The sequence below is a fragment of the Scleropages formosus genome, chromosome 10 (assembly GCF_900964775.1).
Source record: "Scleropages formosus chromosome 10, fSclFor1.1, whole genome shotgun sequence".
NCBI lineage: Eukaryota > Metazoa > Chordata > Actinopteri > Osteoglossiformes > Osteoglossidae > Scleropages > Scleropages formosus.
In genome coordinates, this window is record NC_041815.1 from 13,905,470 (window position 1) to 13,922,025 (window position 16,556).

General features: G+C 43.3%; 1 protein-coding gene across 1 annotated transcript in view; it reads left to right on the forward strand.

The window, feature by feature from the left end:
* The window catches only part of LOC108922449 (protein CASP-like), a 93,850-nt gene extending 79,689 nt beyond the window's left edge, over positions 1-14,161 (forward strand). The window contains exons 15-23 of the mRNA XM_018732573.2: positions 9,543-9,679; positions 10,504-10,570; positions 10,902-11,014; positions 11,361-11,477; positions 11,615-11,698; positions 11,866-11,922; positions 12,047-12,127; positions 12,604-12,668; positions 13,175-14,161. Coding sequence (XP_018588089.1) covers positions 9,543-9,679; positions 10,504-10,570; positions 10,902-11,014; positions 11,361-11,477; positions 11,615-11,698; positions 11,866-11,922; positions 12,047-12,127; positions 12,604-12,668; positions 13,175-13,235 — 782 coding nt within the window. The 3' untranslated portion in view covers positions 13,236-14,161. The remainder of the gene's footprint in view (positions 1-9,542; positions 9,680-10,503; positions 10,571-10,901; positions 11,015-11,360; positions 11,478-11,614; positions 11,699-11,865; positions 11,923-12,046; positions 12,128-12,603; positions 12,669-13,174) is intronic.
* The last annotated feature ends 2,395 nt before the right edge of the window (positions 14,162-16,556 follow it).

Genomic DNA, 16,556 nt, shown 5'->3' on the forward strand with positions numbered 1-16,556 from the left:
GTTTGTGCTTCACCTCTCTTTACTCCTCGGATGCACTTTCTGACCTGACTAGCTCAGTCAAGCGTTTGGCTGATTTGGTTTATCCTCAAGCAGTTGGTCCTTCTAGGTTTTTCTTATAGGATGGAAATATGAATTCACCTCTCACCCTTACCGTGAAGGTCCATAGTTCAGTTTCATTGACTCCAGGAGGCTTTAGGGTCTGCACACTGTACAATGTGTCCGTGACATTTTTGAACACTCTTCATTTGAAACCAACTGACCTGTTTTTAAGCTAGTTGAGCTCCAGCAAGGCCACATGGGTGTCAAAAAGCTGGAACTGAAGCACTTGTTAGGACCTGCCAGCACAAATTCTTACATCCAGTCTCACCAAATCAAAATTAATTATTTTTGCAGTATTGACTACATTCTGCCCTCATTTCCCTTAGTGGCAAAACACATTGGTAGTTTAGTGCAATTTGTACATGCAGGATGGGCTCCAGATCACCTCAGCCTTGTATAGGGTAAGTGGTTATTGACAATAGGTGCATGGTTGACAACAGTTTAGAAATTTAAGAATAGGTGTCATTGCTAATTTAATTTTTTTTGTTTTTTGTAATATATATTATATATTTATGTATTGTATAAATATTTTTAGTGTAAACTATGTAAGTCTGGGCAGCACGGTGCCACAGAGGGTAGCACTGTTGCCTCACGATGCAGATTTGAATCCACTTCGGTTTCTGTGGGGTTTTACAGATTTACCTGTGTCTGTGTGGGTTTTTCTCACAGTCCTAAGATGTGTGTTTCAGGTTAATTGGTGACTCTAAATTGCCCATGGCATGTGTGAATGGATGTGTGTAGCAACCCTACAGTGGACTGGTGTCCTGCACAGGTTGTACTCTACTTGGCCTTGTGCCCTTTGTTTTTGGGATAAGCTCAGGACCACCATGACCCTGACTTACATTTACATTACTTTATTTAGCAGATGCATTTCTTCAAAGCAACTTCCATTGAACTCTATGTAGTGTTATCAGCCCACACACCTTATTCACCAGGGTGACTTACACTGCTAGATACACTACTTACAGTGAAACTTGGACAAGCAGTTAGGGAACATGAGAGCTAAGCAAATCCAGTATTCTTGTTTTAATTTTTTTGTTTAATTACATATAGTATGTTTTTACCTCAGCGTCATAATGTCTAAAACAATAGCAATGTTGCGATGTTGTTTTGTGAAATTAGATCAGGTGCAATGGTGTCAAAAATTTGCAAAAAAACATGTTCTTACCAGTTTAACTTTTTGTGTAATTACTCCTAATGCAAATGAACCCGTCTGCCAAATTATACTGTCAATAAGCAAACTTCTTTACAATTCCTCTTTTGTCAAAAAAAATAGGCTTCATATGTGACCAGTGCACTGGCACTTTGAATTCTTGAGTAGTTATATCCTGAGCAGTTGGCTTGTGCCTTCCTATCACTTTTACAGCAGTCCTCAGTCTGTTTGAAACTTGTCCCAAAGGACAGAAGACTGGAGATTCTCTCCACCAATAGCAACTGTCATGACAGATGTTCATCAAACCAAGGCCAAGCTTCCAGAGGTGCCTTTGAGCTCTTCTACCATGCACTTATATTGTTGTTAATCTATCATACAGCCTGACCCCTCTTTTCACTCTGGCACCTTGCAGATGCAGAACCTCATGGGAATATGGGTGTTAGTAGCTTTCCTGCATGGATGCAGGTTAAGACCTAGCCTTCAACCCTAAACCCTCAGGTTTCTGTCATTAGTAATCCATTTAACCCAGAGAGACTAACCAGGAGTCAAAGGGTATCCTCACTACAGCCCAGTTGTCCCATTTTAGTCCAGCTCTCCTTAATTCCCAAGCATCAGAATTCTTAAAACATACCATGCATATGCAGCTTTGTTAGGTGGAACATCATGCCATTTGTCACATATCGCATACTTGGTCCTCTAAGACACTGAATATCTCTTTCAAAGCTTGCATCAGCACTCTTGCTTTTGGCACAAACTTTGCAAGCTCCTGAAGTTCGAGTTCTCATCGGATAAGCCCAGCGTGTTTATGTTCTCCATTATGTTGTCCATATTGCAGGATTTGAAAATGATGTAGCAGGACTCATTTTGAAAGTCACAACACATGAGAAAGGTTTTATGGGGTTAATGCTTATTCACATTTTTGATGTTGCTTGTCCAGGCTGTTTGCAGAGATATCTGACTTCTGTCACATCTCCTTACCTGTCAGAAAACTTTCTTCAGCATTAACATAAGCTGTTCCTAATCACTTAACCAATCTGAGCTTTTTTTTCCCTAGGATCTCTTGAACTTATGTGTATCTTGCTTGCAGTGCACAACAAGCTGAGCTAAGTCATAAAGTCTTAGTATAGCTCACAGTCAGCATAGTACTACCTGCATCTTAACTGGGACAAAATCTTAAATTTGTCGGTGAGTGGGTGGTGATTGACCATTAAGCCTCCTGGAGTCCATACACACCACAATAAACTTCGCTGATGATTCCTGATAGTGCGGTCATGGTCAGTAGCTGTAGCTTCTAGCTGTGTTTCAACTACATCAATACTGACGGTCAAACGAGATCAAGTAGCTTTCTTTCACTGAACATGGTTAAAAATGTGTCTGTGGGCAGGGACTTTTGAGGACTAGATTTGCTGCTGTTTGGTTCTGGAAGCCAGAGAGATTCTAATGAAGCTGAAAGGTCTGTCTTTGCTACTGAAGGTCCATGTCAGGCCTGTTGCTGTAGAACATGTTCTCGTCTTGTGTTGTGGGCCACCAAATCATTTCACTGTATTTTACTGTTTATAAGGTTTCTGTTGCCTTGATTTGCTACTACCATCTGTTCATTAAGTTGTGCGTAATTCCACCAAAATACATTAAACTCCTGAGGGTTTATGATCTAATGGAAAATGTCTAGCGGTGATGGAGCAGGTCTTGCATGTCTGGTTACGTAGAGTTGAGTCCCAGCGAGCTGATGCCTTTTGTTGCCTTTTGACTTGTGGATGGCATTCATACTTTTCAAAAATGCTGTCAACTCCTTGTGGAAAAATTAGCATTACCGTCTTGTGGATTAGTTTTGGAAATGACATTGTGCATATGGTGGTGGTGGGGGTTTTTTTTTGTTGTTCCCCCCCCCCCCCCCCCCTTCTCCCTCCCCTCTTCTTTCTCTCCCTGGAGAGCAAGGCAAGGGTTGCTAGATTGATCTCAGGATCAGACTGAACTTTCCAGACCTGTGTTTTGAGTCCAGCATCGGCCTGTTAGCTTTGAGCTCCCAATGTCCCGGTGAAGTTTTTACAAAAGGCATAACAATACATAGAGATCTGGCATTAAAGTCAGCAGGGACCAAACTGTCTGTTAAGAAACACAAAGTTTTTCAGCAGCTCTTAATTTATTGGCATTATTTTCTGTTTTTAAGTGCATTTACACGTATAGGTCAGTTTTTAAGAGACTTGAGGCCGAGAGGTTTTTCTGAAGTGACCATGCTGTATGGTAAATCAAGTCGCACAAGTCAAACTTTTTTTTCACTCTCCCCTTCCATAAAAATGCCAGTAACAGGGGTGTGACCTCTGCTGTTGGTTGCTATTTCAGATAGCTGTCCTCAGGCCTTTAGGTGAGTGGGTGAGATCTGAATTTATCTCATGAAGCGTAGAGGAAGGCAAACCGTGCTGGAACAAAATGACGCTGGCTTCTACAAGAGGCATTTCTGAACTGTGCCATCAGTATGGCTCTGTTCAGGCTTTTTAAAAAGACTCAAGAGTTTGCCCTCTGCAGGTATTTTTCTATTGCATTAAATGAGATTGTTGGACAGATTCTGTTCACTGTCCTATGAAGTTGTATAGATGCAGTGATACCCTTTAGGTATTCCTTAGATTTCAGTTTTTTTATATTGAAGTATTGAACATTTCTATGTAGAATTGATGTGGAATTTCACCTCCAGTTTTGTGTTGCATATCAAATTTATAAACCTCAGTTTTTTTTTTCTTGTTTTTAAGGATGTTTCTAATACAATGATTCACAGCCGATGAACAGTTGCCTGGTATGACGCTAAGGGTGGCATTTTTTTTCATCCTTTGTTGATTCTTGGGTTCCCCCATTTGATTTGGCAGCCAGTGTAACAGCTTCTGGTGTCTACAATGTGTGCTTAACACCTTAGGTGGGTCTGTAAAGCACAGTTTGATATGGCTTTCACATGCAGGAGATACATTTTACACCTACAGTTTTGTATTTATTGCCTCTACAAAATCAGTCTTGCTGGTGCATGGCTAGCCTGTGGTTGTTCATGCCAAAAACAAAATAAAGTATAAGTGGGAGGAATAAGCAACTGACAGGAGATGAAGTTATAGATCAGAAGAGTAGCCTGGATGTTCTCTAATTCAGGCATTTTGATGCAATAGACACAGAAAAGCGCTCCATCTGATGTGTTGTCAGTCTTCTGCATCCCACAGTGGGTGAAAGCCTGTCTGCCAGAGTAGTTATGAAAAGCTCTTGCTGAAGGAGGTTTACAGAAGGTTTTGGTCTGGTATGTTTAGGTAAGGTCTGTGATCCTACCACTATTATACTACCATGTGACCAAACCCTAAGTCTGTGGGAAGGTTTTTTTTTTAGGCATTTGTTTGTAATGCACCAAGGAAGATGCCATGTAGTCATCTGTGTATGTTAACACCTATCCTGATTCATGAGACTGGAATAAGATCATCTTGGCAAGCCTTTGGCTAATTAGATCCAAATTTTGTTAATGTATCCCTTCAGCACCCCAGCAACAGTGCTGAATCTTCCAGTGCACCACCCTGCTGGGAAGTAGTACTTTAACGCTTGACAAACTGCATCTCCCATAGTGCCTTGCTGCTGTTTAGAGCATGTTTTCTGAAGTGCTGTAGAGCACAGGGAAAGAGGTTTTTTTTTTTTTTTTTTTTTTTTTTTTTTTTTTTTGGGGTGACATGAGATGTTTGTTTTCCGTGTTTTCAGTATAGTTCCATACTAATAAGCTGTATGTACTGTATGTCTATAATGACCCTGAGTATAGTTGTCTTATAAGCTCATGCAACTACATGTTCCTACACCCTGCTGCCAGCTGGGTGATCAAGACATTACTTATGTTATGCTGAGCTGAATCATTAAGTTTCCCACTTTATTTCTTCTTATTTTTCCATTTAATACTGTAGTCTTATGCATTTGTAGGAAGCAGTTGTATACCGATGTGGTTACTTTTATTAAAACAAAAAAAGAAAATAAAGTTGAATTAACTCCACTTGCCACCAGTTTTGTGGCTTTTCACATTGACTCAGTTTACTACTAAACCAGATTTATAAGCAGCCTTTCTTGAAAGGAATATTTTTCTGCTCTTTGTTGAAACAAGAACATTGTTTCTCTCACTGGAGAGTGAGATCAGTCACGGGGGGTGGTTTTGTATGTGGGTCCACAGCTGATCACAACACGTCCATCCTCTTCTTGCACAGCGACTTTATTAGTTTGTAACTCTGGATGACATGCATCAGCTTACAACTTTTAAATCAGTCTGTTTATTGTAATACATGACACTTTTTATATCATAGGAGGCACTGTATGCTTTGTCAACTCCTATTTCAGTGATTTCCAAAAATCTTCTTTAAATTTTTTTTTGTTTGTAATAGAAGGGTAGTGGAGCACAATTTTATACCAAAAATTACTGTCTAGGCATGGGAGTTTTCTCTGATGTTCAAAAGCTATTAATGGTTTTTAGGTACAAGTTTTTCCAGGGCTGGTGTAATTCAACCAGTTTTTTTTCCTTTTTTAAAGAAAAATTAAGACCTCTGTTATAATTATGGCATCCATCAGGGTTTTTTGATGTTTTATTTAATTTTGCTTTATGAGGCTATTGTGACTTATCAAACTTCACATTGAAGTTCTGTTACCCTAATGTTACAAAAAAAGTTAAAGCAAAATAAATTTTAAATAGATGTCTTTCCAGCAAAAGCAGCACTTGAGCTGATCAGGAGTTTCACTGCAGTTCGCATTTCGTTTTACACTTGGTCCCGAATAGTAGTTTCACAAGGGGTCACCAAAGGGAGAGCCAGGCTGCACCCAGGGTGGGCTGTGTATGTGTGTGTATTTGTGTGTACATGTGTAGACCCTTCAGTAGCACTCTTTGTATGCAGCCTTGGTGTTGTCTCGAGTTTGGGGAGGATTGGGGACGGGAGCCCAGGGCTCTCTGTGGGGCATGGTCATGGCGAGGGGCCCTCTTTTCTGGGGTCTTGCTGTTGTCACCATGCTCGGTTCTCTCTGTTCTTGTGTTGCGCTGGGATGAGGCTGTATGGTGGCTTTCGGTGGAAGATGGTTGTGTCCTCCACTAACAAAGAACCTTTTCCAGTAACTTTCTTTTCCATGTATTGTTCCTTTTTGTTGTTGTCTGTTCTCAGCACTGAAAGACAGTCCCTCAACAATATGGAGAAGCAATATCACTGTATGAAACTCACAAAATGTATTATTGTTATTCACTAGCACCCTAGGTGTGATAATTGAAGTAAATATCTTTTATACAAACACAAGCTCACTGTGTGATGTAGTTTTTTTTTTTTTTTTTTTTTTTTTTTTTTTTTTTTTTCCCCCCCCTCCCTTTTTCCCCCCATAAGGTCAAACTCTCCCCCACTTATGTCCTATACTTCCTGTCCCTTTTAAGTATACACCCAAGAGGTTTTCAGTACCCAGGTCCTGGTAGCACTTTTCTGTGTGTGCTTGGACCCAAGCCAGTGCCAACCTCCAGGATCATATGGTATTTAGTCACTGCTAACAGTGTCGGCCTTTCGATGACACACTCTGGTCTTTGGCATAGGAGAAGTGGTGGCTCCTACTCCTCCAGCAGGGATGTGTGGGGGTGGGAAAGTCACACAGAGTACTTCAGAATGCAATAGTTTTAGTTCTAGGTAGTTTTCTTGATTTTCTGTGTCTTTTACAATTTCTTTATGGTTTCAGCACACTTGTATACCCATGAAAGCTTCTCCAGCATGCTGCATACAGTTCCGTCCCGGTGAAACAACTGTTTGCTGAGAAAAGGGACCGCAGGTGACACGGAGGAGTAGGGATGGTTACTACTGCATCAACAGCTTTGAAATGAGTTCTGATCTGTCTGTGTGTCAGGCTGTTTGTATCTCTCTTCCTTTCTGAGTAAATGGGAGGCACTGCACAGGAGGAGAACTACTCAAACTGTGAAGTTGTAGACTTTTTAAACCTTAGAGTTCATCATACAGTTCTAGTGTAGCTTACAGTTGTGAGCAAAAATTTGCAAACCCTTTGAAATGATATATTTCTGCATGAATGGCTTATGAAATGTAATATCTTAGTCATAAGTCTTACTAAAAAAAAAAAAAAAAACCACACATACATTTACATTTCTATACCGCTGTTGCACTAATGCTGTAAACAGTCGAGGTCATTGATGTGAACCTCTAGGGTAACAGACACTTTGAATAGAGGGTGACTGGACTGAGTTGGGTTCAGATGTGGTTTGACCTCCCCTGCCAGTCAAAAAGGAAAGTTTGTTACCTGTACTTAACTGAATTCTGTTAAACTGCAGTATGGCCTAGTTTAGAGATTTGAGGCAACAGTTTTTGAAGCTTGAAAAAGGGGTTACAAAAAGACTTCCTTCAACATGGACTGATAGAGGCCCAAACTTTTTTTTGGGAAGTAGTTTGTATGTTCAAGGAGATCCTTGTACGTTCAAAGGATCTAGAAAGATCAATGCAACTGCACACCGTACAATCCTCAAAGTGACAAAGAACCCTGGGGTGACATCTAAAGATCTGCAGGCAACTCTTGCCCTTGATGACGTATATGAGTCTACTGTAAGAAAAATACTTAACTGAAATACTGTGGAGGTCACAGGAGGTTACCACAAGGGAAACCATGGTTCTCCAAAAAACTTTAGTGCCTATCTCAAGTTTGCTGAAGACCCTTGGATATTCCACAGTACTAACCTATATAATGTTTAGCAAACAGATGAGACAAATGGTTAACCTTTTGGTGAATGTACAATGTCTATATTTAGAGGGAAAAAAAAAAACTGCATAACACCAAATCCCAGCTGTGAAGCATGGTGGAGGGAGCGTCATGCTGTGGGGCAGCATTGCTGCCTCAGGACCTGGATGGCTTGCAGTCATTTATGGACTAATGTATCAGGAAATACTTCAGCAAACTAAGTTTATCTGTGATGCAAAACTCAAGAAGTTTGGTCAGGCAACATGACAATGATCTAAAACATATGAGTAAATCAGCAACAGTGGCCCAAAAGAAATTCAGTATTTTAAAATGGCCAAGTTAGAGTCCCTTACCTCAATCCTATTAAAATGCTGTGGTGTGAAGCAGTCCATTTGAGCAAGACACCAAAAATATACATGAACTGAAACAGTTTAGTATGGAGGAATGAGCCAAAATACCTCCTCACCACTGTGTGGATCTGATCAGCAGCTGCAGGAAGCATTTAGTTGAGGTTATTCCCAATAAAGGAAATTCCACTAGTCTGTATAAGGGTTGATGTACTTTTTCCAACAACGGATTTGTTTAAACCATTTGCTTGATAAAGACATGGCTATTTAAAATGTATGTTCTTTGTTAAATTAGACTGACTACATTATATTAACTCGGGTGAAGATAACATCAGATTAGGAGTCTTCCATGAAAAAAAATTCAGGTAATTCCAAAGGGTTCACAAAGTTTTTGACACAACTATGACTTTAAATGTCTGTTTACCATCTGTTCTTCCATGCAGTGGATGCTGAACCCAATCAGTTGTATTCTATCCATCTTTTCGTATACAGGTGGTCCCCGATTTGCAATGGGGTTACGTTCCGTGAAACCCATCATAAATCAAAAATATTGTAACTCAAACGCATTTAATACACCTAACACCTAAATAGAGGTGTCTCTGCCTGACAGCCTGGGAGATGCAGATCGCTGCCACTGCCCAGCATCGCGAGAGTATCGCTCTGCATGTTGTTTGCCGGGGGGGGGGGATTGAAAGTACGGTTTCTGCTGAATGTCTATCGCAAATCGAACCATTGTAAATTGGGGACCACCTGTATTTCATTTATTTATTTAACTGTTGCTTTTCTCCTAAGCGACTTAGTGTTAAAGTTACAATTATTTACCCATGTATACAGCTGGCTAATTTTACTGGAGGAATTTAGGGTAAGTATCTTGCTCAAGGGTACTGCAGCTGGAGGCTGGGATTGAACGTGCGGCCTTTAGATCCAAAGGCAGTAGCTTTAACCACTACGCTACAAACTGTCCAGCCAGATTAAAAAAGCAATGAGTTTTTCAACCAGATCTTTAAAGATGTGAATAAAATCTTGTTAGGGTGTTATGACATGATTGAGTGAATAAAGAGGGCAGCAATGCAATTCCTCAACTGGTAGGTAATTGTCCCTTCTAAGCCTATTGTATCTGTACAGGCCATTTTGCCGTATTCTTTGTGCTGAGGGCAACTCAGTGTTTGGTCTATGTAATCAAAATGCTTGACTGATAACCTGCTTTGTCTGGCTGGGTGGGCTGGGTTCCGGGTCTGCAGGCCGTTATACCGAGCTACAGCGGGAGTTCTCTGAGGCGGTGCGAACCAGCGGCGAACAGAAGGAGCTCATCCTCAAGTTGGAACACGACCTAAGTACCATCCAGGCCCTGTCCTCCTTACCTCGCCCAGATGCTGAGGTGGGGCTTTTCCTGTTCTTCATTATCCAAGAATGGAAAGTTTAAACGCCCTTTTTTGGTGTTTGTCCCAGCTGTAACAGCAGGTTAGAAATAATTCCTGGGGATGTTTCATTATCCGGGGGGGTGCGGTGGCGCAGTGGGTTGGACCGGGTCCTGCTCTCCGGTGGGTCTGGGGTTCAAGTCCTGCTTGGGGTGCCTTGCGACGGACTGACGTCCCGTCCTGGGTGTGTCCCTTTCCCCTCCGGCCTTACGCCCTGAGTTGCAGGGTTAGGCTCCGGCTCCTCGCGACCCCGTATGGGACAAGCGGTTCAGAAAGTGTGTGTGTGTGTGTGTGTGTGTTTCATTATCCAACTTCATTCAGCTCCTCCTACCAAGTGATAATATGCAGCTTTCATTAGAGCTGCTTGATTTTTAATTTTAAAATGAAAACTCTTGATTTCTAAACACAAGGACCGTTTCACAAAGGTGCACATCGCTTTCTGGTGTCTTCACGTTTAAAAAAAAAAAAAAAAAAAAAAAAAGCCCAATCGAAAGGCCTGTGGCACTTCTTTGGTTTCTGTTCGGAGCCATGTTTGTGAACGCTAATGAGGTAAATAGCTTCTGAGTGAAATGAGGGCCCTTTTCTCACAGCTGGAGTTTTGCTGCTGGCAGAAGCAGTCTGTGCAGACTGAGCCGTCACCCATCGCTGAGAACTGCGTTTAGCCCATTTTAACACTGGGTCCTGCTGACCACATTAAACCTCCTCCCCCTGCTTTTGTTCATATTAAAAGAGTAATTTTTCTTTTTTTTTTCTTCTTTCTTTTTCTCTCTTCCCCTGTCTCCAGGGAGCTGATTTTGGTAACTTGGGGAAAATCCCTGAGCCCATAAAAGAGGCTACGGCTCTGTTCCCAGGTAAGTCTGTGACTGCAGACTGTGCCTGCTGTGGTCAGGGAGGGGAGATGCAACTACAGTAATGTTAATTAGCCTTAGTCACAATTATAGTAGTCGTCAGAAGTTATGCAATTATGAAATCAATTATGGAAAATATTTCCAGCAAGGGTTCTCAGGGTTATCTCACTTGTACTATAGTGCAGCAAATTAGAACGCAGTATATACAGTCATGTTCCGTGTAGCTGCAACCAGAGCTCACAACCAGTGATGTGACAGTATGTAAAACCGCTGGACCATGATGAGGGTGTTGCTTCATCTCTGTTCCTCTGCCATTTACACTTTGCGTGTGCAGGCTCAGGTGTCCAGCCCCAGGCCGAACTGCCCCAGGGGCAGATGGACTCGCTCCTGTCTATCATCTCCAGTCAAAGGGAACGGTTCCGAGCCCGCAACCAAGAACTGGAGGCAGTGAGTGACCATGTCTTCACCACCATTTACACACTGATGCTGGTAGCAGTGTGTGTCTCAGACTCTGTGACACTGATACTGATTGCCTGCACTAGTACTTGCTTAGTTTAATATTTCACATTGATGATGAAACTGACACAACAGCCTAACTGACATGCTTCCTCAGAAGCTACACCCTCATTATCTCATACATACAGTACATACATAACTTTGAAAGGTGTCTCCTCACATACAATAACCTTTTCATATTTTGTGTGTAATTTTTTATCCTGGTTTTAAAATAGCTGTGAGCATGTGTTGTAGTATTTGACCTCTTTTTACCGCTCTGTACCCTTGACTGTCTCAGGAAAGTCGCTCCCTTCATCAGACCATGCAGGCTCTGCAGACGGAACTGGACAGCTTGCGTGCTGACAACATCAAGCTCTACGAGAAGATCAAGTTCCTCCAAAGCTACCCAGGCAGGGTGGGTCCTCCCATAGTTCTGTTTCAACCAGGAGGCCACTCCTAGCAAGCAAAAAAAAAAGTGAGAAATCAGGGTCTTTCCCTTTGATCAGTGCAGAAGTTTGCATGTAACTGGAAGCTCTCGTTCAACCCCTGCAGGCTGGAGGCAGTGATGACACCGTGATGCGCTACTCTTCGCAGTACGAAGAGAGGCTGGACCCTTTTGCTTCCTTTAGCAAGAGGGTGAGGAGAGTCTCCTCCTCCTTTATAGCATGCCAAACACCCTTAAAACAGACACCGCCACTCAGTACCCTACCGTGTTTGTACACATACCTCTAACGTTGTGTTTCGTTCCTTAAAACCTGTGTTTTATGAGTTGATCACGAGCCTGGCTGAATTTCTCTTTGTAGGAGCGTCAGCGCCGGTACCTGAGTCTCAGCCCCTGGGACAAGGCCACGCTGAGCATGGTGAGTACGGCTATCTGCGAGGGCTCTCCGAGGTTCGCCTTGACTGCACTGATTGGGCTGACCACGCTAACCGGGCCTCACGTACGGACTGAGACAACCGGACTGATCAGACCTCGTGTTTCAGGGTCGAGTGATCCTGTCCAACAAGATGGCCCGGACCATTGCCTTCTTCTACACCATCCTCCTGCATTGCCTGGTCTTCCTGGTGTGTCTCGTGCCCTCCTGTACATACTGTTCAGCAGTAGGCTTGGTGATCCTAACAATGTGTCCATTTACTGAGGATGTCAAGGGTATATGAGCTAGTTCTAAAATACATATTTCTGTATAATATATTAGGTATAAAAATGTATGATGATGCTATGTGTAGTGTTTTCTGTGTACTAATAAAAATAAACTATTGGTCAGTTTAAAACCTGAGACATTTAATAATGTGTAGCATACTTCCTGTTCACTTTCTAATAAAAATGGTTTCTTGAGATAATAGGATAAACTTAGTACACTTAAAAGTAACCTTTTAAATAAAGGTTTTAATGGTAGCTCACTTTAGCTATGCATATTCACCACTGGCACAAGCAAATTCACATTTCCGTATATAACTGTTAGTGAGAGGAACCAGTCACCGTAAACAGGGTACGGTGTAAACTGGCATTGGGTTCTCCTGACTTGCGCTCACCTTGCCAGGTGCTGTACAAAACCGCTTGGAGCGAGAGCATCGGACGTGACTGCGCTGCCTACTGCGCCAAGAAGTGAGTGCATGCAGTTTTGCCCCGTGCTCTGTCCAGATTCCTCTCACACACCTGCAGCATGTTACAGTTGTCCTGTTTGCCTACACGCTACTGACTCAAAGATTGAAATATTTTATCTCATTTTGAATGGAGTTTAAATGACTTAAGGGGGCGCGGCGGGTTTGGCCGGGTCCTGCTTTCCGGTGAGTCTAGGGTTCGAGTCCTGCTTGGGGTGCCTTGCGACGGACTGGTGTCCCATCCTGGGTGTGTCCCCTCCCCCTCCGGTCTTATGCCCTGTGTTGCCGGGTCAGGCTCCGGTTCACTGCGACCCCACTCGGGACCAGCGGTTTTAGCCAGTGTGTGTTTAAATAACTTTATATTGTTACACTGTTGTCATTATGCTTAGATATAGTACTCGTATGTACCTACTAGTATTCAATATTGTACGTAAGACAGTGGGAGAGTGCGGGCTGTAGATTCTTGCAGAATTTCTGATGCCTTGTTCTTATCCATGCCTTTTTTTGAAGGTACTCTGATCACCTGCACCGTTTTCATGAGAATGGGGACAACGGAGACATGTGGCAGTGACGTCATCGCATAGCATCTGAGCCCCACTGGCCCACAACTTTCTTCCTTTCCACTAGAGGGTGCTGTAGTCCCGGCTGTGGCCCACTAGAGGGCGCTGCAGGATATGATTGCTTTTTCTGCGTCGAGCATTTAATCAAAGGCTTCTGAATTCAGTTGTCACATTCCTTTTTTTTTTTTAATTTAAACGAAAAGCTCTTGACAACCAAATCATAAGCAGCACAGTATATAATTAAACTAGCTACAGTCATCTTTTCCTTGTGTATTCAAGATGCTTGGTATTACCTAAAGATTTAAATGTAGAATGGAAAGTGATGTTGCCTCCTAAATAATTTTAGTTTATGGCATTATTAATCATATTTCTTCCTGCTTTTTTGAATTTAATGAGTGTTACTTGAAAATAGAAGGGTTAGGAATATGAAAACACTTGTACCTATAACAAATGCTTATTGGGCTACCTGCTGAATGCTGAGGAATTGTGGTTGTATTCTGGGGTTTATTTAGACAGTCAGTAGGCTTACGTTATTGAAAACTATATTAATATCATTGATTCCATATTGTGAAGCCTAGGGCAGGACATAATCCAATGCCACATTGAGTACCTTCTAAATAATTCAAGTTTTCAGGGTTCACACATGTATGTCACTGGTGTTTTATTTATTCTAGTGAGAAGTAATCTGTAATCTATTAGAAGTTAAGTGGTTTTGATTGGGAGGGGTTCAGGTGTATGAGTACCTTGGTATTAGACTGTTTGTGCTACAGGAGTGAAATACTAGGCATGTACGACCTATAGATCAGCCGTTTCCTTTGAGTATTTGTTCTGATGGGCTTTGCTTTGGGACTCTTTGTATTTTCTGACGATGACTGTTGTGCTGCTTATTTACTGCTTATGTGCTTGACTTTCTCCTGTATGCAACATAAACTTCTGAGCAACTGTTGTGTTTCCAGTGTCTCGTCCTTGATCCCTGTTAGCTAGCGCTATACTAGGACTGTTGTCTGGAATGAGCGCTCTGTAAACTACACATTCGGGATACTCGGCACGACGGTTCGCTGTCGGTTTTCGACGGCGTGTCGCTTAGAGAGAGCCGTGCTTTCCGACGTGACTCCCTTCCACCCGTAGTCCTTTGGGGGATGTTTTGGAGCTGGCCTCCTGGTCAGTCTGTATGAAAGCTCCCTTGATAGACTGGGGTTTCCTGAAAGCGGGCTGAATAATTCATGGTCTCGTGAGAGGGACGGTCTGCGGTGCTCAGTGCTTTTACACATCCATTAATGAGTAACAAGCCCATGTAGGTCTGGTTCCCTGGCTCAAAACTCATTCCTCCCCCATTAACATCTGCGCCTGTGCCAAGCAAGACCACAGACAGGCCATCAGGAAGCGTCCTGGGATGGGACTGGGACAGAGGGGCCTGGAGTCACGCCAGGTGAAAGCAGCTCTGTCTAAAGGGGAAAGATGTGGATCACAGTTTCTGTGTGTATGGTTTTATTTTTTATTTTTAAAAACCACCCTTCCCTGTATAAACCTTTCCTCCAAAGCTTTACAGCACAAGCAGTACTTCCTTCACCAGACCTTCGATTTAACAGGCAAAATAATTCTACATAAGGGCGTCGATCAACACCAAAAGAAATGCATGTTTTTCATCTTTGCATCCCAAGGCTTGCTTTGATTGCTGAGTAACTCCTGTGCTCCCGGAGCCTGGCCAGTAGGGGGCGAAAGAGACACATCTTAATGTTCCTTTGTGATTGACGCAGCCAATGCTTGATTCTTCCTTTATTCTTCTTGCACTGTGCATGTGCCAAGCATCCACGATGCGTGTGTGGAAGTGCACTGATGGGACAAAGGCCTGCCCATAACCCGGTGTGCCTTTCCCCTCGTGTCACCCGGCGACGCCTGACTTAGGATGGAGCACTTCTATCATCAGTAAGTGCACAAGTGAGGTGGGTGGGAGTGGCGTGGTGCTCTCCCTGGAGGGCCCTCCGAGTGTTTCTCAGCCTCCTGAAACAAAGGACTGGTGTGACCAGTGAGGGGCAACAGGAAGCGAACAGCCCCAGGCAGGGCTACGCTGGCCATTATGTTGCAGTGCGCAGATAGATCTCCGGTTCGGTATCGGATTCTGTACGATTAATAAGTTGGTTTGTAGCGCTGTTTCTGTGACGTTCGCTTGGCAGCGGCTAAGGAAAGCGCTCAATGTGCAGAACCGCAAACGTTCCAATTAGTCTCGTCGAAGCGAAGGAACTGCTCATCCTCAACCGGTGTGGTATAAATAGAATATCTGCATGAATGGCTGCATCGTCGCCACAGGGGAAGTGTTCCATCATGTTAATATTAACATCTGTGCTCTTTTAAAGTGTAATTTGCATCTTGTTTCGCACAACCTTGTATCACAGCGTTTGACTGCTGGCTTTGCGTCAAACACACACTGTACTTGTTTCCTCACCACAAGCAGCTTGATGACGTTTTGCAGAAGCTCTTTTTTTGTTCAGGAGTTCCCACTGAGCGTTTCAAGTTTTTGCTCCTGAAGTTGGAACTTTGTTTACGTTTCGATTGCAGGAGATGTTGGAACCCTTTGTGGATGAATTTAAGGCCATGTTTTTTTCCAGCTTGTTCCTGAGGGCCCCCCCAAACCTCTACCCGCCCCCCTGCCTTCAGATCCCAAGGAACTGACTATAAGTCTGCAGCCTTCCAGGATGCACTCGATTCCTGCTTGCTTGGCTGTCCCTGGGGTGTTTCCATGGAAACAGAGCTTCACTGTCATAATGCCCCACTGCAGTGTCCCCTGTGCTGATTTCCTGTGACAGCAGCTGGCTGAGTCACGAGGTCACATGCCCTGGCTGAGCCAATCACTTCCCCAAAGCCCCAGGTTCACCTCGCCCTCCGGATGGGAAGGCCTGCTCGTAGATGTGCTGAGGGGTAGAGTGACGAGAAGCGACGCTGACATCCGAGACCTTCTGCGGTGCACCACCATGTCTGAAAAGTCTCACCCGTTCACTGTCAAATCAGTTTGTTCCATTTTCAAAAAACAAGACTAATCATTTTTGTTTCGTCTCCTCGTTCGGTTGCCTCAATTTTTCTTGCATGCTTTGACCATCCCTGTTTGTGTTTCTCGAGACCCGGTGGATTTGAGCAGTGTCTCGCAGGTCATGCCTTCCAGCAGGCTGTGCGATGACGCCAATGGAGCTCGAAGCCAAAGGTGGGCAGTTGAAAGCAAATCTGACATTCATCTTCAAAGCGGCACTCTCGAGGCGGGGGGCATTGGGTAGGACAGCAGTACGCACCCCGTTGTGTCACAGTGGTGCCTATGGCGATCTCTTTGGCACTGCATGCAC